Here is a 22,601-nt window from a genome sequence, read left to right as displayed (position 1 = left end):
ATTTTTGTCTGCATCGTATCTCAGCCAAATCCAGCTGTCTGTGTAACTGCCTCTTGTTTTCAGACTCAGTCTTTCATTTACATTTTGAGGGACCTTGAGCGACTTTTGAATAACTTACGCTGTCTTCTAGGCAAAGGAAAGTGATACAGAAGTAAAACAATTTTTTTTTACCTTTATTTCACATTGTTTCCTGTTAGTGAAAAAGGCAAGAATGCATCCAAGACAAACGCAATAAGAATATGACCTGTTAAAAACATCTTAAGTTTATGCAAGTCAGTAGGTAAATTGAGCCACCTTGGAGTAAATTGGAAGTGGGAGTAAATTAAATGGAAATACATTTCCGTTTATTTCAAAAATTATTAAAAACATTTAACAAATTTCCATTTATTACATAAATTTTCATTCTTTGGAATAGATCCCATTTTGTGATGAATAAATTTAAAGAGGAATAAAATAACAGTCCCCAGATGTCTTTAAAAAATGGAGGTTCATGTAGGATCTGCCTGGGACCATCAAGACAACACTGAGCTCAAGCTGCAAAGGAAGAAGAAAGAAATAAACAATTTTATGATTCTTTGATATTTTAACCTTGATCTCTATTAATAACAAAGTCAGTTCTGAAGGACAAGTTGAGAAAAAAAAGTTTTGGAATATGTCCACCATAGTGTAATATGTCAAGTATATGTTAAGTAATCTGCTCTTTCAAAGACTTTTACCTGCACAGGGATAGGTGTACTGAGTCTCAGCCTGGTCATCTTGGAGGGCAAAAAGAAATTAGACATAAATAAAGAGAAATTAATCATATAAAAAGCTTTCTGTCATGCATAGTCTGATTCACAGAGACGTTAAAAGGTTTGCCAGCTCTGTTCAGTCTGCTCTTCCTTTGTGTCTGAGTATGGGCTACATCAGAGACACCAGTTTTAATTTTAGGAACTTTTATATCAAACACAAAGCTTCACAGTCTGTGTAAGTCAGAATATCTTATTTACTTGGCTGGTAGTAGTCATAGATGTGGACCACAGCTGGCTTCAGATTCTGCACTGGAAGCTCCTGTATGAGCTCCAGTTGGTGACTGAAGGGTTTATTCTTTGGCAGCTGGTGGAAGACAAACAGATGACATGATCAGTAAAAAATCTATACATTTTATCTCCCTCATTTTTCTTCACCATGATTTCTCTCACCTCTGTAAGATACACCATAACATGACCTTTCTCCTCTTCAACACGATCCACCACCAGGTCATCTTTGAGCTGTGATGAGACCACACTCAGGTAAGTTATTGTCACCTTCCTAATGATGTTAAAGAACCCTTTGATTTAATGTTACTTAAAACCAAAAATGACCTTCTTCAAGGACTCAGGATCTGGGACAAATCCAGAGAGCATTTTAATATCCAGGATCACCATGTTTGTAGTGCTCTCCTTACCAAAGTACCTGAAACAGATCATCATAGGTCCTGTTTACACAACATTTCATCTGAAAATGCTAAAATGCAGTAAAAAAAAAAAAAAAAGAAATCAGTGTGCACACGGAAATGCTGAGGGACTGAAAATGCTGTAGTAAGCATGACAGGCACGTAGTCAGTGCTTTAACTGTCTTGTCCAGAAGCTGCTTTTGGGAGATCTCCACTGAAGTAGAGTTGGGCCGATCATCTGGTGTATTGGGGAATACTAAGTGCAAAAGTGGAGCAACAGATGCACATTTTGTATAAAGACAGTCAACAGATAAAGTAGATTGAGCAGCACAAGCACAACAAGGTAGTTCGGGACGATCGTAACAACGGTACAATTGTACTGTTGTATGTGCTCGTGAGGAGCGGATTGTGACGTCAGCGTGCATCAAAGAGGGTAAAAGGTGTTTGTGACAGCTCCAAGACAGACAGGCTATAACATTTAGAGCTCCCCCTACTGACTGGCTGTAGTGCATGACACAAAGTCCAACTTCGCCATGTTGACAGTTAAGAATTGAACTTTATAAATAATAGATCAGATTTATGTAGCACTTTTTAAAGGTTTGGTGCTAGACAGGGAACCAGTGGAGGTGCTGCTTCCCTTGCAAACCACTGTACAGCCGACCTCCACCCAGTTCCTCCTTTCATGCTGTGTCTGATTTTACCAATGTTACATGTACTGTCACTGATGCTTAGTCTGTCCTGTGCCCTCAGGGTCTTTGCTGCAGCTCTGCCTGCCTTAGATTAGCCTTTGCTTCTCATGTGTACACATCACAGGGATTGGAGGTGTGATCTCTCCACTTCAGGGTTTGGCTGTCCACATGAGCACATGGAAGGACAGGGAGCGCCAAGAATGCAAATGATTGATTCTTTTGATGAGAGTCGTGATTATGAATATAGTTGTTTTTAGATGTGGCTGAACCAGCTGATATTTTTTCTAGTTTTCAAGTGTTTGAGAAGTTTAGTTTTGCAAAGTTATTTTTGGTGCTGTAAAATGGGGCAAAATGGCACGTTCAACAGTTCTGTTAACAAAAACAGTGCAGGGGAATTAGCAGAGCAGAGGACCTGCATTAAAAGATCCAGTGCTCCAGATTCAAACTCACAGGGACTTGGTCTTCAGAGTAAGCCTTTGTCTGCCTGAAGTGCCTTCACAGAGGGCATCTGGTTGGACCTCCACTCTGAGTGTGGTGCCGTCAGTAGGTGTTGGGATGTTGTAGTGAAGAGAAATCTGGAAAACAGGTTAATAACAATGATGTAAGCCTTTCCTTAGCTGTGATGGAGACAGCTGTTAAACCTCAACCATCAAACATTAAACTTGAGACAACCACTTGTGTTTTTCAAACCAGAAACATCGAATAGATAAGAAATGATATGAAAAGATAAAACATATTATGTTGCAAACTTGCAGCAGGTTACGATATAAAACACAATATAACTAGATATGATACATTAGAAATAATATTCTATACGATTTGATCAAGACCAGGTTAGGAGGAGTTGACAAGGTCGAACAAACTGGGGTCTAGAGATGAAACATTTGCGGCATCGCAGATGTGACCGAGTCAGTTTACAAAAGAACATGTAAATGAATTTTAATGCAGTCCTAGGCTCTTTTTGACCTGGGTGGCATAGCCGTTTTTTTTTAAATATTCATAGTTTTAACCTTGCTACACCTAATGTGAGTAACCACCTAGTAAAAAATGAGCTCTTGAATAAAGCAACCCCTAAAAACATCAAAAACCACATGTTCTTGGCCTTGACCTGACATGTAAAGATCAGAAGGCCAAACACGGTACGCTTCAGAAGCCAGTAAGATTACAGAGAGGCCTATATCACCTGAAGCCAACCCCCTGGGAAAAAGCCAAGTCCCCCTGGGACACAGAACACTTTCACTGACCTGAAGTGAAGCACATGAAGTTCCTTTCACCTCCAGGCTGTACTTTCCTGCCCCATCCTCCAGTTGCTCCTCCTGGTAGAGCAGTCTGTTGTCATGGTTCACATCAAATATCAGCTGACCGCTAGAAGACTGGACTGTCACCGTGCTAGAACCTTCTGGACTGAAGACATGAGTGGAGTAGAGAGCCAGAGCCTGAAGAGCCACCACTGTGTCCTAAAACGTGCAAACAAATGACATTTGACAGGATCAGTATTATTTTATGGCTGTTTCATTGATGAGAGAAACTACAGCTCTCTATTTGGCCACTACAAGAATAAAAACACATTCAGCTTCTGTTGCTAACTCTGTAAGTCTACGTTTCTCCTTTTATAGCCCCCTCCATCGGGAACTCCCACAGCACTGTGGATTCTGTGAAATCAGCTTTCTGCTGAGTTGATTTCAACCATAATGTGGATTCAGGTCTCAGGTTTGTGCTGTTTACTATCCTCTGCAACTAATCCTGTTTTTAGTCACCTTGTTTTTAAAAGTCGGACTCTTTGAAGAACTTTGTTTGCATGGTTAATGTTTCAAACGTCGTCCACTTTGTCTGAGAGGTACCTGGGTGGAGGAGAAGCCTCCATGATAGTTCTGCTGGGTGGTCAGCCATCTGACGATGGGGGTGGAGTATCCCAGGTCTTCAGCAGAAGGATGGGCACTGAGTAAGGCCAGCAGCACATATGAGCTGATCTCCACAGACAGAGAGCTGGAGGTGTCTGTCGCTGTCTGAGACCAGTGAACGAAACCTCCTACAATCAGTCACAAGCAGAAAGAAATGCACGAGGTGAGAGACATTCACAGAGATGATGCAGAAGGAAGTTTCTAAAACTCTCATGAGCCAAGGTTTGAGTCTGTTTTGGCGCCCCCTGTGGACAAAGTGTGCTCAGGTTACAAGTTTACATTAATCAGCTTAAGCAGTTGACACACCTGTGCGTATTGCGGCTGTATTGAGGTGCCTGAGGAGCTGGCCTCGGGTCTCCATGTCTCCTGCCAGGGTGAAGACATACGCCATCAGAGCTGTGGCATAGGTGTTGCTGAGGTCCCCCAGGGACGCTCTGAGGCAGGTCAAGCTGTTGTTCACCACAGGATCCTACAATCAGCCAATTGAATAACCACCACAAAAATGACTCATTGTGTCTGTGCTTGAAACACAGTTTTAAAAAGACTGGACCTCATTCATCAACCCTTCATAACTTGTCTTTATAAAACCTTCTTTTGTATCCTCAAGATCTGACAACAAATCTACCAACACTTGGAGCAGATTCACAGATGTTTGAATCCGTACAACACCATGGGAGGGTTATGCTTCTGACTGACTTTATAGAGTTTACTCACATGAACAGACGAGTTCATCTCCAGGAAGCCAGCAATGATGTAAGCAGTGAGAGTGACTTCATCGGACACACCACCCTGCAGAGAGGAAGGTTTGAACAGGTATGTATCATCAGGGGATCTCCAATGTCAAAACTGAAACCCTTTGTACATCCTGTAGAATCACCAGAATGTAAGAAACAGACTCTTATAGTGTTTGACTCTAAGAGCTGGCTTTTTTGAAGACAGATCACTGACCCAGTCATGTTTGTGGTGTTGTATTTCTACTTGTGCCGTTTCTGCTCACCTTCATTCTGTTGTTGAAAAGTTTTCCTGACTTTTCGAAACAGCCGTTTGCCTGTTGCCTTCTTTCCAGCCATGATTTTGACTGTTGAATCTTTTCAGGGTCAATGAAGACGAAGGGCTGTGCTTTGGCAAAGGATCTCACCACAAAAGCTGTCAGCCTAAAGACAAGAAAGTCTTTATAGCACGGTCGAAGTGAAACTTGAATCTGGTTGGCTGCAGGGTGTCTCTTGCTCCTCGTTAATAACAGCTAAAAGCCTGACTGTCACTTCGGTCATGAAGCTGACGTCCTCTTTGTTAAATAATGGATCAAACTTTGAAATCACAGTTCATGTCAAATAAGTTGCTCTCAAAATATGAGTAAACATATGACTCAGAAATGTTCTCACCAGGTGTTTCCTGGTCCTGTTCCAAAAGTGGAGTAAGCACCCCCAGCGTCTTTGTAGGTCAGCTGTCTCTGGTAGCCTGTGTTAGAAGAATTAATACTTGTTAACACTGTGAGATTCTCATGTCGAGAACCAAAGAAGAATTAATTTGGCCTTGCTGAATTCATTATTCATGTAGGTGAGTAAGGACCAAAATTTATTTCCATATGTGAGTTGAATCTTTCCTCTCGTACAGTGCACTAGGAACTGTTCACAGTGCTTCATTTCTCCACGTTTCGTTATGATACAGCCTAAAAATGGAATATGTCCTTTTTTTTCCTCCAGTATGAAGTCTGGCATTCAAGCCAAAGAGATCCATCTTTGTCTCATCAGACCAGAGAATTTTCTTTGACATGGTCTGAGAGTCCTTCAGGTTCCTTTTGGCAAACTACAGGTAAGCTGACATGTGCCTTTTTCTAAGGAAAGGCCTCTATCTGGATACTTTACTATACAGGCCTGATTGATGGATTTTAATAGTTTGAACTTCAGATAAATGCTAAACGTCAACCTCAGTTTAAGGTAGAAACCCTTCATAGAAATAATTCAAAAAGTGATGCAGTTCAAATAAAAAGAATAAAAAGTTCATCTTCTCCTTCTGTCTTTTTTTCTCCAATATAAAAATACACTAATACACACCACTGGTCAGGAATTCGGCTGCCCTCTCCATGATTTTTGGGGTCAGCTGTTGGGTGTTTTTCAGGTATTGGAGGATGTAGATGTTGGGGGCCAGAAGCGCCATGTTCTGCTCTCCACAGCCGTACGGCATCTGCAGCAGCCCATCCAGGTTCTTCAGAGCTCGGCCCAGGATGTCACCTGCACAGAGACACCTTAGAGCATGTGGTGGAGCCTCCTCATCAGCCCAGTCTTCACCTGCTGCAGCTGTGTCTTTACAGCTCATTTCAGATGCAGATGTAAGACACGATATGACATGGTGCAAGAGAAGTCAAAGGCTTTAAAACAACATCATTATTGACGTTTCATCACAGAGAATTCAATCGGCCCTTATCAATTGAGATTTTTCACTGTCTGACTGAGGTAGGCCATCAGTTACATCCTGAGTTGGTAAGAAGCAACATTAAGTCACTCGTAACAAAAATATCAGTTTACCCAGGACTGAAACAAGAGCACGGGCTGATCCATCAATCACATTATCAGGGAGCTGAATGTCTATTTCCTCCTTCAAAGCCTCATCTGTGAACAGAGAACAAATCCTTCAGAGGAATCAAAGCAGAACTCAGACGTTAAAATCACACTGACACGATATGGATGAAGTGTTGATGGGGTCTTTGACCTGAGGCTACACTGACCTTTAGGACACAGCAGCCAGTTGTGGGTCTTTGTCACCTCGGTTCCTTCAGCCTGAGAGGTGAGAAGTAAACACCTCTTTTACAAATAGAAGTGACAAGATATACCAGTGTTTTTTTCTCATTACTTCACTTCTATCTCATGGACTGTTCACGTTAATGTTGTTGTGTTATAGTTGTAGTGCTGACCCATTCCACTAGATGGCAGTAATTCACCAAAACCTGCCATCCACATTGACAAACAGCATCAGCACAGTGCATTGTGGGAAACAGTATGCCGTACTGAGAAATTTTCCTGGATCAGTAGGACATCCGGGGATTTTTTGGCATACTGCAGATTTTGCAAGTTTTTGCATACTGACTACTAGACACTGAATATCAGCCAAAACAATAGGCACTGCTAGTGTAGTAGACAGTTTGGAAAACAGCCACTGTCTCATTTTAGGTAGCCTGCGTGGAACTTTTGGGTAAGCTTGTCTCTGACCAAAAATCTCTCCATATTTACTTTAGACTGCAAAACATGTCACATAACATACACAATGCATGATGTTGCATTGTCTGAGTAAAATTAAAAAAAAGGCATTTAGTTCCACTGTAGCTTGAAAGGTTCATACTGTCCTCTAGTTTTATACTATTTCAAAGGAAGTGGGTTGAAACTAGTCAAGCAGGTAAACAAACCTCTCTGTCTATCAAAAAGAACCCTTTGAAATAGTTCCACTGTAGTTTAAATCTCCTCATTCAATACCAGCTGTTAGGCAGCAGAAGGATCTCTGTAGACCAGGGATGTCAAACTCGTGCCATGGAGGGCCAAGAGGCTGCAGGTTTTCCTTCCAACCAACAACTCCACCAGCTGATTCCACTGATTACCTCACCTTCAAGCAGTGAGCAGGGACTAATCAGTGAAAACAGCTGGTGAAGTTCTTGGTTGAATAGAAAACCTGCAGCCTCTTGGCCCTCCATGGCACGAGTTTGACATCCCTGCTGTAGACCAAAACACACAACGGCTGGTTCAGTCTGCAGCAGAACAGATTCTTCAGTCTGATTAAAGCCTACCCTCGTTAGCTCAGAAGGAAGTGAAGGGTTTTTTTTTTGTTGATGTTTGCTGTGAAGTGTGCAGCAGTAACTGTTTTTATACTTCTTCTTTTTAAATGTTTGAAATAAATTAATACTTAAAATAATCTGATATTTTCATCTTTTAATGACCAGAAGGTGGGTCAACCAGTCACCAGATCAAGCTTTAAGTGTTTCAGCATCAATTTTGTGGATCTGTCACATCATATTTAAATCCATGGTTTAAAGGGTACCGACCTTTACAATGAGGGATTTTGTGACCACATCGATACGACCTCTCTCTGGAACGTTCACAATCTCATTGTTGCAGGAAGCGTGGGACGCTACAGCCTCAGCAGTCACAGTCACATTCACGACCCCTAAAATAAGGTAAACAAACAAACAGCATGAATCTTAAAGGCACAGTGATGGTTTTCACTTTGCTTATACTGCCTTTTTGTGGTTGTGGTCAAAGTTAAGTACTGATGGGGACAAGCCTGACCCTCACCTAAAGCTGAGGCGTCCAGGATCCAGCTGAGGGTTTTGCGCTCATTGCCACACAAACAGGATGTATACTGGTCCCCAGAGAGAGGGGTGAGGGTGTACTCCAAGGAGGGGGATGGAGTCACAGTGACCTGTTCAAAAGAAACAAGACTGAAGGAGTGGGCTGCTGGGTTGGCCTAGTGCTGAGTGTCTTATATTTTCTTGGGTATGATGCCTACCCCTGGGCCTCTGGACTTATCTCAGACTGCTTTATTTCCAATGAAGTTTTTACGTTACAAGGAATTTGTCTTGGTATTGAACACTCTTCTAATTTGAGTCCAATTTCCTAAAAAAATTCCAAGTGTTGAATCTTCCTTGAAGAAAAAGACAATAAGTCAAATCCCTGTAGGAGTCCAGTCGAGTTAATCTCAAAAAACTTTATTCACACATGAATCTGAGCTAAGTTAAAGAGTTGACATTCTGCAGGGATAACTGCTGAAATAAAGTCAGGACAGCATTTGAATAGAGCAGTTTTTGGGAGTGTTCATGCTCACGTGATCTTTATAGCATCTCTTTTTTTTATCAAGAATACTGACTGGATGTTTTTTATTATGTTTTTAGGGCTTTGGAGGGTAAAGACTCTGCCCTATGGTACAAACCTAATAGGGCTATAAAGAACTGTGTCTGGCTTTGTGTAAATAACAGTTAATCAACTGTTCCATGTATGATTATCATAACAATAATAATACGAAAGGCAATTGAAACAAGTTATTAGTTAAACCAGGTTTACTCACTTTATAGTGAAATGCCTTTATGTGTAAAAAACATGAATATGGCAAAAACAAACAATAATAATAATGAAAATAATAAATTACCTCCTTGTGTTTTATTCTGATATGAAGGTCCCACTCAATTTTAGAAAAGATTGAAGTTTGCAACTCAGTGTTTATCATCTGTTTTTTCACATCTTTTATGTTGTATCAGAATTTTGTCACATGTCCTTCCTTACAAATGCAAAATATGACCATTAACACTCATCTCAAGTGAAACAAATCCAGAAGGTGTTCAAAAGACATTGGTTACCATGATGCAGCTAGACAGGTAGTTGAAGACTGTGGCCTTCAGCTCAAAGTTCTCCCCTCGGATGATGGAGTAAGGCAAACTGAGCTCAAGGAAGAAGGGCTGGAAGACGGTGAGCTCTTTACGAGGAGCCAAGCCGAAACCTTGAGAAGACAAGCAGAAAGCTTCCGTCTCCCAGGTGGTGATGGTGTCAGGGACGGTGAGGGGCATGTTTTTACTTCCAGATGCTCTAAATCAGCAGAAAAACACAGAATTCTGCTGTGAAATGGAAAAACCCTACAGGCATACAGATATGTTTAAAGATATCCCACAGCGACTGTCATACTGAATTAACAGCTACACTAGTTCACACAGCTGAACAGTCAACCTTTTGATAAAGAATGCATCAGTGTACGACAGTACAGTCAATCACAAGAAATGAAAGAAGCTTACCCAATTTCCACCAGGTCCCATATCCAGGTCTGAGGGAAAAATCTGCGGACTGTCTCTACAGGCGCAGGCTCTGTATCTGCATTATTTCTAGTGATTCCAGCTATGCTCTCCACCCTTCGCCTTTTGAATTGGATGCTCCGCGCTGTCAAGAAACAAAAAAAAACTTAGAACAGAAAACAACAACAGTCAGGCAGGCTCCCCTTGTACAGAGGCTACTGTCCTCATCACAGGATCAATTTATGACATGGTTTGTTGAATTCAAGAAAAGCTTACCGTACATGAAATTCCCATACCCCTCATAATCCTCCTCATAATCCTCCTCATAATCATCCTCATATGCCATACGATATTCCACATTGCTATATGGGATGCAACGTGGCTTTGGAATTAACAAATTGGTTGCCATCTTCAGCCCAACACTCTAGACCATCCAAAGAGAAAAAAAAAGATCAGCTCAAAGATTGTCAAACACAACACAAACATTTTAAAAAACTTTAAAAATTACTTGGAAAGTTTTATAAGCGCCATTTGCCCTGAAGTGGCCTCTGCAGCTTGAACGAAGGCACTCTTCAAAGTCTTCAGCCCCGTCTGGGATTGCAGTTACTTTGCTCACAGGCAAAAGATTGAATATCTGAAAGATGGAAACATGACTGAGAAATCTGAAAAGTTGCTGCCTGTCATCATGTTGCTTGACATGTAAAGGGCTTTAAGTTTGATTCCATCCTTTACCTTGTCTGCGTTCAGAGTTCTCCCAGGCTCCTTAATGAGGACACTCTGGTCAACAGCGCTCAGACCACACAGAGAGTGAGGGTGGGCGCTCACCTGCAGTGTGTTTTCCTCACCTGGGACAGCTGAAGAGGGAGAAAACTCCAGAGACACCTGACACAAAGAGAAACTAACTTTAATACCACTGTGTACTGCACCTGTGACACTCGCCTGCACACCCACCTTGTGACTGAAGCATTTCTCAGTGGTGAAGTCAGCGCTGTGGGCGATCACCGCCTCACTGGGGAGGACAGCGTAAGCCACCACCTGGATGTCCGGGGTGATCTCTGGAGACACTCTCAACTTAAAGGACATCTGGCCCTCAGTCACTAAAACAGACCTCTGATTAAAACTTTGGTTTCATTCCCAGCAGACACTCACTCCTCTTAACAGACTTCATGTGACACGATACAAAGACTGACGGGTTTTGGTTTCCAGTAGCTTTAAATCAAAGTTCATTTGATGTTTATGAGTGAAAAACCTCTGGGTTCACTCAGAACTGAATTTATATTTAATCCTATCCCTCATAGTTGAGATTTGTTCCTAAATTCATAATCAAGGTCAGTGTCTTCCTACCTGGTTTATCCTGGACTTCAATCTGTTTGAATCCTTGTTTCACAATGGTTCCTCTAGATAAGACCTGCAGAGTTTAAAAGACAAAGCAAAATAAACTCTCCCTCCCTCTACCACCTCATTATCAACAGCAGATGAGAAACAGATTCATTATTTCTCCCAACTAATGTGATTTTCTCACCAGATACATGACATCTGCCGTGCCCTGAGCTTCCCCGACTACAAAGTACTTGATGTGGATGTCTTCCTCTGTGTCACAGGCCAGTTGTTCGTTCTTCTGCTGCACCTCCAGGGAGCTGATTGTTTTAGTGTCTGGAGTAAAAGGTTTGGCCAATGACACTTTGTGCTCTCCGGTTTCATAGAATGGAGTCCACGCATCCTTATACCCGATTTGGGGTTTGCTGCTTGCCTTGATTAGGAGTAACGACTCAAGATATTAGTTTTTGCCCATTGTACTAAAATCAAGCTTTAAAAGGAGGCATCAGTTTCATGAAGAAGGGTTAATTAGGATGATCAACAATTGGGACTTGACCATTTGTTCAGCAGGGAAGGGTCAAAAGGCAGAGCTAAGATGCTACAGGTCAGTGGTCAGAGCAAATAAACCGAGAAACAATTGCAGGATTAATAAATGTAAAAACAAGAAAGAAATTCATCAGGAAATACTTCAGAGCCTCATGTATTGTGATAGAGAAGTGTTCATGTGAAATTTTAAGTGTACTCGGGAGGGTCTATTGGTGTTGATGACAAACAGTTTTCAGAGTAGATGTTATCTTAAAAATTGAAGTGAAGTTTCACACTGCACCTACCAGGAGATGGAGATCTTTACTTAACTCAGCTGTGCTAATCCTGAAAGTGGCGATACCCTCGCTGTTAGCTGTGAGACTCTGCATCAGACGAGCCGACCACCGGTGTCCCTCTAACAGGAACACTGACATGTTGGCGATGGGTGTATCATTGTGATGAACTGCTCTGATCTGTGAACAGCGCAAAGTTTTAGGACTAGGTAACAACATGTGAAGGATGTGACGAGAAAGTGTTTGCTCTTACTTTTCCCTCCACGTCTGATCCCTTCTCATAAACCTTGGGTGTGTCCATAAAGATCAACTTTCCGATGGCGTAGGTGATCTTCAACTGCTTCTGATTTTGGTGTGAAATACCTGAATAAAATGCCTTTGTGTTAAAACTGTGCGAAAAACAAATATTTCTTCTCAGCAGCAACAGCATCAACAGCCTGATCACACACATGGTATCAAATCAGTTTGATTAGAGGCACCCTTCCTTCTCTTACTGTTGACACTGTGGTAAAAACATCTCATGCCAGTCTTAAGGGTGGGGGAAAAATTCTATTTAATTAAAGGATAAAGCTGTGACATGTTAAAAACACTACTCTCCCCTCCTCTGTGCAGACTCTAGCAACACAATGGTAGAGTGGCCAGAAGGAAGCCACTCCTTAGTAAAAGGCACATGGCAGCTCACCAAGAGTTTGACTTATATTCAATTAAAGGATAAGGCTGTGATACATTAAAAACTAAGAAACTGAACAGTCAGTGTCAACATGGTGTTAAGTTATTCTATAATTTGATTACCCATTGACGTCCAGTGATCCCCAGTCAACAAACAAACAAACAAGGCTTTATGCCACGCAACCGATTGACCAGAGCCATCCAGAGGCCAGACTTGAATCTGATCAAACATCTCTGGAGAGATCTAATAATAGCTGTGCACTGACGCTCCCCATCCAACCTGATGCAGCTTGAGAGGTGCTGCAAAGAGGACTGGGCCAAACTGCCCAAAGACAGGTGTGCCAAGCTTGTGACTTTGTATTGAAAAAGACATGAGGCTGTGATTGCTGCCAAAGGTGCATCAACAAAGTATTGAGCAAAGGCTGTGAAACATGTGATTTCTTTTTCTGTTTTTATAAATTTTTTAACATTAAAAATATATAAATAAATAAAATAGAACCTTTATTCTCGTTGTCATTGTGAGATGTTGTGTGTTGATTTTGAGGGAAAAAAACAATTGATTTCATTTTGGAATACGGCTGTAATATAACAAAATGTTGAGTGCTGTAAAGTGCTGAGAATACTTTCTGGATGCACTGTGGTTGGTCGACCAAAATCAAAGTAATTTGGTGACATTTTAAATACATTTGACACAAAGAGTAGATCACTTTTGAAATCCTTTCAGGGTGAGACAGAGTCCTGCCAACTCTCCAGAAGATCTTATTTGTGTAACCATGTGGTACTATATGACATCCCTTTTGTATTCTTTTATGGATGAAAATATAACATTAAGACTTGCCTGTTCCTTCCTCCTCCACACTAGCTGTCAGCGTCAGAAAACCACGCAGCACTCTATCATCAACTGTTGTAAAATTGGACATCTTGATGAAAAAAGTTGCACAGCCTGTGTTATCAGCCTGAAAAGTCCAAATAAAGAAAATAATTTGAGGTAAAATACAAGATGTTCAGTTAGCCACTGGAAGGATGTTTGAAACATTTGCTCTTTGTACCTCCTTATCAAACTGCGTGAAAAACATCATAACTGATTACAACAGTTCAGATATTTCAACAGGAGCCAAGGGAAAAAATACAGGATGTTTTCCTCAAACACAAACTGAAACAAAAACTTTTGTCAAGTGTCATGATCTGCTGCACCCTTTTCCTACAGTGCAGGTGTGAAGTGTATACTCAGAGTTGTACAAAGTTTAAAGGCCAATGTTTTTGTTGTATTTCCTCAAACATAAAGAGGCTGCAATTCTCAATAGAGGAGACTAAAACCCTTCGATGAGAGGAAATAACCAATTACTTAAATAGACAACTAATCTAGCAAAAGTTAGCAACAACATTTCAAAGAAATTATCATTTCCAACAGTTTTCCGTTGTTAATATTGACTGGCATGAAAATGTAATTGTAAAAGCATTTCTGTCCATATTTCCATTGTGTACCTGTCTTATCTCCATGAAGGACGGGGGAGGTTCTCGGCATAAATACCTAAAAGGTCGATGCAACTCAATTTTTACATTGCCTGGAACAGGTTGTCCATATGTATACCTACATGGACAAAGGATAAAAATGTTACTTTAACAGGTCTATTTTATGTCTAAACTTTTGCTTCAATTCAGTTTATTCTAATTTGAACACACTCTGAGAGTGATGGATTTGTTGCAGCTTGTGAAGATAAGAGTTTGGACATACACAACAAGAAATACAAAATCAAATCTAAGACAAATACTGAAATCATGCAAAGTGACACAACAAAATACATAAATAAATAAAAAGAGATTACAGGCACAAAAAGTGTCAGCTAGATCAGAAATTTATGAAATTAAAGATTAAACATGAAGTAAACACTAAATAAATCACGGGTTATGGCAGTGTTTAGGGACTGATAAACAGAAATAAAAAGAAATAAGATCTCTGTTTCACACTTTTTATCTCACATTAGATAATTTGTGTGTATTATGTCATTTTTGATTAAAAAAATGTGAGGACTGAGAGTGTTTCAACTTACTTTGCACATATTTGAGCTCTGATGTCTTCTTGCCCAATACTAACTTCCTCAGATGTTTCAATTTTTACTTCAAATCTTGGCAAAACTGCAGACAAACTTTGATGTTTTAGCAATGCTGCTTTGTTACAAATGCACCAAATATAAAAAAAACGAAGATAAACTGTAACTCACCATATTTCTCCACCTCAAAACTGTGTTCTATTTTCTGTCCACCGATGTGCACGATGATTTTGTATGTTCCTTCATGGGCCTCAGAGTTCAGTGAGTAAGAAAGCTGCAGTATTTTGCCATTGGAGCTTTGCTTTAGCCACTGGCCAACTCTGTTGATCACAGAATCCTGTGTTTTCAACAAATGCTGGAGATTAATGGGAAACCTTCAACAGATACCAAATTTTCACAGAAAAATAATGTGTGTTGTCTTACCTCAAGTTCAATGACATTATACTGTAGAAAAAAAAAGAGACAAATTTAAAAAGAAGTTTTAGTTTTCTGTTATTTTTTTTCTTGTCATTGTTATTCTGGAGATAACATGCTTAATGCAATCTCAAACGTTGTGACAAGGCTTATCTTTCGAACAGCTGGCACAGATTGCACTGTGGGCTATCCCAGCACAACCATAGTGTTCAAAACAGCCATTGAGCTGTCCAACCCTAACAATGGCTGTAGTGATTAAAATATATTTAAATAAGCCCAGAATATTTCAAATATCAATTCTTAATCAATCTAATTAAGATCAACTACAAGAAAAGGGGATAGGCTGTTCAAATACTCACCGACTGATTGGCAGCTCTGAACTTGCTGTCAAGTGAGATGACTCTGAAATGTACTGAGAAATAAACAAAAAGGTTTTTTGTCATGTTTGAATTCCTCTAATTTAGCAAATACAAAAAAAACCTTTAAAAGTGGCATCAAGAAATAACATCATGAATGCGATAAAGTGCTCAGTTGTGAAATGAGTTTCAGTATTTTGATCTAAAAGTTTAAGCCAAGCAAGCTTTAAAAAAAAAAAGTTAAAAGAATTTTAATATACATTAAAAATGTTGTACATCAGGGATTGGTCAGGACCCTAGCCAACATGGCTGGTGTTCTCTAACTTCTGAAACAAGCAAAAGCTGGATTTCAGATGCTCAAATGTCAAAATATCAATAGCAGTCAAATGATACGTGATGTGGCTGCATATTAACTAAATATGCTGCCAAATCAAGTAAAAGTAAGCAAGTAAAAATAGTAAAGTAATAAGTAATGAGTATAGTATCGTAAGAATGACTATCATGAACAAACTCTCCTATCCTGTCAGGAAGAGCTGCTGCTTGTTGCTCATCAAAAGGAAAAACATGGTGTTGAAAGGTAAGGCCAAAGCAAGGGTGTAAACTTATTTAAATCTGTATTCTAAAACAAAATTTCTTTTCTTTTCGTCACCACCAACTAATACTCAAAAGTAGTTAATTAATGAAAAAAAACATAGAAAAACTGCTCATGTCTTGGCACCATAGAGTGGACAAACTAATAGAGGTTACCTGTCTGTCCTGGGAGGTAGATGGGTTTATCAGTTTGGATGAATGTCCTGGGTTCATAGGTTTTGATCATGACCTTTCTGGCTTCTTTTGAGTAAAACGTTTGTCCCTGCACCTCTACCTCCAACTTCCAAACTTCATTCTGCACGAGAGGAGGCTGAGAAAGAAAAATAGATTTTTTTTTTGGAAAGCGTGAAAATGATTATACTAATCAAAAACCTCCCAATGATACGGTTTTCAATTACAACAAATCCAAATATGAAGGAGCATGCTTTGTATACCATTTCATGTTTAACTAGTTTATCTATTGACATCTTAATTCATTGCAACTATTTAAAAAAGTTGACTCTCCCATTATCTAACCAAACTTTTTTAACAAACTTTTCTTACTTTACAAACTATTATAATTCCAACTGGAAATGTGAAAAAAAGGAGTTTTAGTGATAACTTAAAACAATAACAACAATAACTACCTGCTGCTTTATGAGTTACTTTTAACAGACTCTAAATTAAGGGTTGTTATTAAACATGGATTGAAACATTTAGAAAAGAAACAAAAGGAGTCACCTGACCTGAAACTTAACGCAGGTGTGAAATTCAAGACTAGACCTCTCCTCCATCAGGGTAATGTTCTGGTCTTGGGACCTTAAAGTGACGGTCATGACCAGTGTCTCATTGGGCTTCATGAGACTTGCACACAAAGACGTTTCAGCCCCGGCCTCGATGACTGCAGGAATAGCTACCATGTACTGCCTACACACAAAAAGATACACACATGGATAGTTAATGTCTTCAAAAGTTCTGATATCAAAAAGTTCTGATTCTGACGCTACGAAAGTTTCAAGTATTGTCTAAATTTGATGTTTGATGCTAGTTTTTTATATCTTAAGTGAACTCACGGTCCTGCGACAGCTTGATGCACACACATCCAACTGAAGTAAACAAACAGTGTCCATGTTCTCATCAGAACCCCTGGACGGTCCATGGCTGACTGTGATGAGTCCACGACACAGCCTATGAGAAATTAAGCTCTACCAAATCTCAAATAACACATTTCCCCCATGTAACACACGCCCACTCATGTGGGTGGCTTTTGAGTCGGATGATTTCCGCAAAGACAACATTTACTGCGTAAGTTCATGACACGCTGCGCTGAGCTGTGCTCATCTCACAGGCGCATGTGCGAATCATCGTTTTCACCCCCACTCAACCAATCACAGCTCTTTCCATCGTTAATGCGGTGGATTTAAACACGTCTTCGCTCTCACTGCTACGCCTACTCACGCCCCGCTGCTGCCGCCTGCTGGTTGAGCTGAAGCCTTATCAGTTTTCTTGTCCAAGGTTCACATGTATCAGGCAAGGCCAACACTTCCTCCATCGCTCCTCTTTCTGGTTTGAGGAAAAGTTTAACATAGAAAGAAGAGCTGTTCGGTCCCTGCTTCACGCGCCCATACTCTAGCATTAGCGGGTCTGCTAGCAAGCTGAGCTTAATTTCTGCATACCATGAGTTTTCAAACACGGATAGTGAATTCGCCCGAGCGGGCAAAGCTCTGCACCTGTAGTGGGTAGTGTGGAGGATGACTTCCCACAGCTTATCCTTTAGTCCTTAGATGCTGGGCCCTCTTTTCAAATTAATAACAAACTAATAATGGTCCATTCACTGAACTTGGGAGCTGTTAAGTTGAGGATCTTAGTTATTTTTTACACTGTAGTACCATCATGATTTGAATGAAGTAACACAAAATGTTCACAGTTACAATAATAATAATTAAAAAAAAAACATATTGTTTTCACATGTGACCCAAATAACAGAAATGCTTGATTGATTCTTTGACTGCATGGCCTTCTACTTCTCCCGCTCCTGTCCTCCTCATGTTATATTTCACTGGCTTTTTATGTTTCTTGAAGGGGATGAAACTGATTTTTCTTGATGTTCCTCTGTAATGTCTCTCAGCATCAGCTCCTTTTTAAAACTCTACACTGTTTTGAATGCTGATTGATTGTTTTGGCTTACAAACATGTTCATTTCTATTTTCACTGGTTGCTTTGTACATGAAAATGTGCTTTCTGTACAAGTCACACATTAGTTGTATCTTTGTATCTTACCGTGTATGTCCTGTAAAACCTGTTTTGGCTGCAAAGCACTGCTATCCCTTGAGGCATCCTGATGTCACTATTTTGGTGTTTTTGTTTTTTTCAGCACAGATAAGAGTGAGAGAGAGAGACGATGGAGAGAGTGACGAGCTGGACTGTATCCCCATGCCCAGCTTCCAGAACTCCTTTAGTCAGACTTCTGAGGGAGCTCTTAATGTTGGACTCTCACTTGTCCTGAACTCACCTTGAGAGTGGCATCAATGGTCCTTGAGTAGTATGGATAACATAATTTGAGGGTGCTCAGCCAGCTGCAGATATGAGCTCCATAAAATCTTTCCTTCCATCTTCGATGCTCTGAGGTGTTCAATCTGGATTGCAGTGTAGAGCAGATAAAAACTGATCAAATTTAGATTTCTTTTAGTATTTGACAGAGGACACATTTGAGAGATTGCTACTTTGACATAACTGCCTTGGAATTTTGTGACAACACACACACACACACACACACACACACACACACACACACACACACACACACACACACACACACACACACACACACACAAACACACACACACACACAAATTCCAAAGGAAGTGAAAACACAGTATTAAAAGATCAGGTTTGTTGGTTCAACAGAGACCCAGAACATACTGCTGAATGTAACAACAAAAGTACACACTTTTTTTCATTCATTTGCTTTTCTCTGTCACATTCTGTTATAGACTATTACTATTACTATTATTACTATTGCCTTGAACACAACACCCCTAGTTGCATCATTTCAGTGTAAGAGAGATGTGAGCAGTGTAGAACTGCTGACATTTAGACTGGTGAAACCTGGGGAGGAAGGTGGATAAAATAGCTTTTTGTTGGAGGGTTCTTTAATTCTCGTTGAGCTTCGAGCAAGTTTCGACTCGTGGCCATAACTAGTCTGTTGAAATTAATACATAGTTACACACAATCAAGAGACTGGCTGTCTGATTATTTATTTAACTATTTTCAAAGACAATAAAGGATCATGAGATGGGAAGGTCAAACACAATAAGTCACTAAGTAGGATGTTGGCTGCCATCTATCTGATGCAGTTCATACTTTTCTCCACATGGGAGCAGTCCTTGACTATCATTAAGTCAAGTACAAAGCATTTATTAAGTTATTTCAGCTACAGAGGGTTGCTGTTGTTGAAATGTCTGATTTTCACATTTACTACTCAGTTTGTGCAAAAAGTTGTAGGAATTGTCATTTGTGTAAAACAGGGGATTGTAACAGGTTTAAATTCTCAAGCTTTTTCTCTTGACCTGAAAGTATTTTCTGTGGCTAGTGTGAATATATCAACTCTTAACCTGATTTATCATTAAAACTCTTAAATTATACCTTCAAATTTTTGTACCGGATAAATAACCCATTAACCCTTGGTAGTCTGGACGGGATAATCCTTGAGTCTTTATAAAACTCAATGTGCGTCAAGTTCTTCAAATTGTGTTAAACATCAGCCAGGAAATAAGTGTGATGAACCTTTCAAAATAATTGTACGAAAAACAGCTCAAGACCGGTGACTGAATATCATGATTATAAACCCTTTTTTCAATAAAACTATTACATTAAAAAAGTGTAATGTGTTGTTCACAAAAAAAATCTTAAACTAAGAAAAATTATTTGAGAATGCTAAAATAAACATTGGAAAAATCACTTAATGAAACACCCTAACAGAAGCTCCGGTGTGTGGAAGACCAGTTAATTACATGTTAGGACATAACCATGTTTTGTTTTTGTTTTTGTTTTTTTATACCGGGCTGTAAACATGGTTAGTTTTGCTGTAAAGTTATAAATATTGTTTCTTTCTTGGTGTATAGCTGTTTTCCAGTACCTCCAGAACCAGCCTCAAGTGGACACTCAATGAACTAAGGATTCAAGCACCTCTGCATTGTCTCATTTCTAAACAGTAACTTCAAATCTAAAGATATGAGACAAAGTGCTTAAATGTTAAGCTCTTCGAGTTAGTCCCTTTGAGGCTGGCCCCAGAAGTGGCAAAAACCTTATATACACCAAGCCGACAAGAAGAAGATTTTTGTAGCAAAAGTTAACTGCCTGCCTGGTGCAAAATATAAAATAAAAAAAATGTGTCCTGTCTGAACAGCTAATTGCTCTCAGGCATAGAGCGTGAATTTTTTTTTCTTAATTTGTAGTTTTGAAGATATTGATCACAAATTGGCCCGGTTATGCCTGTCATTCAGCCCGGCGTAGCTCGGCTGAATGACAGGCAACTTCCCTATAGCTGGTAGTGTGAAAGCTGAAGTCTGTCTCAGGGCCAAAGGTTGTTGCTTTATCAACATAATAAGATGCTGAGTCACAACGATGTATAGTCATTCTATCTATTATAAGATTATAATTCCAAATTATCACTTGGTCTATCAGTATTATGGCTTTCAAATTTTTATTGTAATTTATTAACTTAGTATTTATCTATTTAATCTATCGTAAATAGACTTCCATTCACGTGGGTCAGTTGACGGATCAAATATGCCCACAGGCGCATACATACTCGTTTGATTTGAAAGGGCGTTATGCTTTAGTTATTCTATATAATCTAAATGCTTATTATGAAATTAAAGAGTTGAGTACACTACATTATCGGTTATTTAAGATTCCGAAATTTCTTTTGTATCTTCGTCATATTCTTTCGCTGAAAACTCGTTTTATTTTGAAAGTACTAACCGGAAATGTTCAAAGTGACGGTTGTTAACTTGTTGCTGAGGCTGAACAGTGAGGCGGCTGGTTGAGCGCTGTCTGGTCGAGCCTGTCAACAACACTGAAACCTGAGACCGGAGAGCTGAGTTAACCTGCTAAGTTAGCCTGCTCCGCTAGCCACTCTATTAACGAACTGTCACGACATAAAACTATATTCTTACACTGGCTTTGACCGATGCTCAGAAGTTGTTCCAGCGTGGAAAAGCGTGAAACAGATTTTCCTGTTCGGTAAGTTGTCTCCAGTTCGTATCAAACTGGTTCAGTCAGTGTTTCCATTTTGGACTTCAGCTTCTTGAGTTGTTAGCTAACCGTTGCTAGCGAGGAAGCTGGTGATGTCTTCAGCTTTTCGTCTTGCTTGAGGATAGTTTGGAAAATGAGTCTGCTCTCAGAGCGTCCTGCTCATTTAAGTTTCAGGCTCTTGCTTATTTTTTTTTCATTCATTTCTGTTAAATGCAAGCAAACTGTCTTTTACTGAACCGGACCGGGACCGAGATGAGGTAGTTCAGGTGAGCAGACAGGGGAAGAAGGGGTTAGCACTTGTTGCTGGTTCTAGTTTGGGACAGATCTATTGTCAAACCATGGTAGCTTAGATAAATACTGATTAGAGTCGTCTTATGCCGAACACCTACAAATTAATTATTTTAATCGTAATCTCCCAATTATTAGTATCCATTTATTCTATTCATGTTTGTAACGAAGTAACCTATTAAATACAGGAATCTGTCCCTACTTCTTCCTGCACTTGCACTTGCAATAAGCTACGAAACTGGAGGGAAGTAATACAATATTCTGCTAAATTCATCTAATTTCCAATAGATTTTATGATAAATACAGTCCTAGAACACGTGACAGATCTAAAAATGTTGACTTTTTTGCCTCTAATGCATGATGCTGAAAAAATGAAGATGGTTGCTCCGAGCATTTCAAACATCAGATGAAGGGAGTCCTAATGTTTTTATTAAATTATTTATTTTTCTTATTATTGTTATTTTCTTTTTTAAATCTTCTTTTATTTAATTCTTGGGTTGTCCTGATTGCAGCAGTTACAGCAGCATATGTCAGTGTCAGTATATTTCCTGAGAACTTAAACACTTCTAACAACTCAGGCCTAAGGATTTTCTTTAGATTTGTCCAGTTTGTTTTCCAACTCGCCCAAATTTACTGGTTGTTGTTGAGGTCTGATCTTGAGAGGGCCAGTCCTTAATATTCAGTTTCTTTTATAGAGAAAATGACCTAAACCTCCGTATTATGGATTCATTTTATGGTATACAGAACATCATGATGACTTTGTAGATATTTCTTTCATTTTATGATTACTTTAATGGTCAGTTCAATTAAAAAAAAACTCTTGAATATGCCAAGTGCTCTAATAATTTTGGACACCACTGTGTATCAGAAGGATCCAAATTAGTACAGTTAAAGCACAGTTTTAGTTCTCGCACACTGTGGATGCACTGATGTAAGCTAACAGTTGAGTATTTGTAACAGCCAGTATAGGCCGTGTTGACAGGTATCTGTGTGTCTGCAGAGCACTTTGCAGAAATTAAGAAGCAGGATAGTCCCAAATTTAGGTTTGGTGTAAAGTAACTTTTCATGGCCTCAAAATGCTGAAAATGTCT

The 22,601-nt window shown here is 39.7% G+C and overlaps 2 protein-coding genes across 2 annotated transcripts in view; one reads left to right on the top strand and one right to left on the bottom strand.

Annotated features, from left to right (window-relative positions):
- Positions 1 to 168: 168 nt before the first annotated feature.
- Positions 169 to 17,317, bottom strand: LOC141789874 (alpha-1-macroglobulin-like). The gene is made up of 36 exons (XM_074669380.1): positions 17,037 to 17,317; positions 16,710 to 16,890; positions 16,141 to 16,294; positions 15,397 to 15,449; positions 15,047 to 15,067; positions 14,795 to 14,960; positions 14,624 to 14,708; positions 14,058 to 14,163; positions 13,411 to 13,528; positions 12,157 to 12,266; positions 11,916 to 12,083; positions 11,291 to 11,518; positions 11,113 to 11,176; positions 10,720 to 10,865; positions 10,501 to 10,650; positions 10,277 to 10,402; positions 10,045 to 10,192; positions 9,772 to 9,913; positions 9,343 to 9,568; positions 8,285 to 8,411; positions 8,035 to 8,156; positions 6,730 to 6,781; positions 6,530 to 6,613; positions 6,059 to 6,235; positions 5,387 to 5,462; positions 5,002 to 5,158; positions 4,719 to 4,793; positions 4,311 to 4,473; positions 3,945 to 4,132; positions 3,348 to 3,560; positions 2,554 to 2,678; positions 1,344 to 1,434; positions 1,182 to 1,250; positions 990 to 1,095; positions 717 to 755; positions 169 to 534 (listed from the first exon to the last, which is right to left on the bottom strand). The coding sequence occupies exons 1-36, from the start codon at positions 17,120 to 17,122 to the stop codon at positions 530 to 532; spliced, it is 4,347 nt and encodes a 1,448-aa protein (XP_074525481.1). The 5' UTR covers positions 17,123 to 17,317; the 3' UTR covers positions 169 to 529.
- A 3,662-nt stretch (positions 17,318 to 20,979) lies between these two features.
- Positions 20,980 to 22,601, top strand: part of LOC141790238 (uncharacterized) — a 38,305-nt gene continuing 36,683 nt past the window's right edge. Inside the window, exon 1 of the mRNA XM_074669968.1 lies at positions 20,980 to 21,210. The gene's annotated coding sequence lies outside the window, so the exon portion shown is untranslated. The remainder of the gene's footprint in view (positions 21,211 to 22,601) is intronic.

This window comes from Halichoeres trimaculatus, unplaced genomic scaffold (genome assembly GCF_033239565.1).
Source record: "Halichoeres trimaculatus isolate MK-OKI-2021-1 unplaced genomic scaffold, fHalTri1.1 fHalTri1_scaffold_5, whole genome shotgun sequence".
NCBI lineage: Eukaryota > Metazoa > Chordata > Actinopteri > Labriformes > Labridae > Halichoeres > Halichoeres trimaculatus.
The sequence above is the reverse complement of the archived record's forward strand: the minus strand, read 5'-3'. Positions and strand labels throughout refer to the sequence as shown.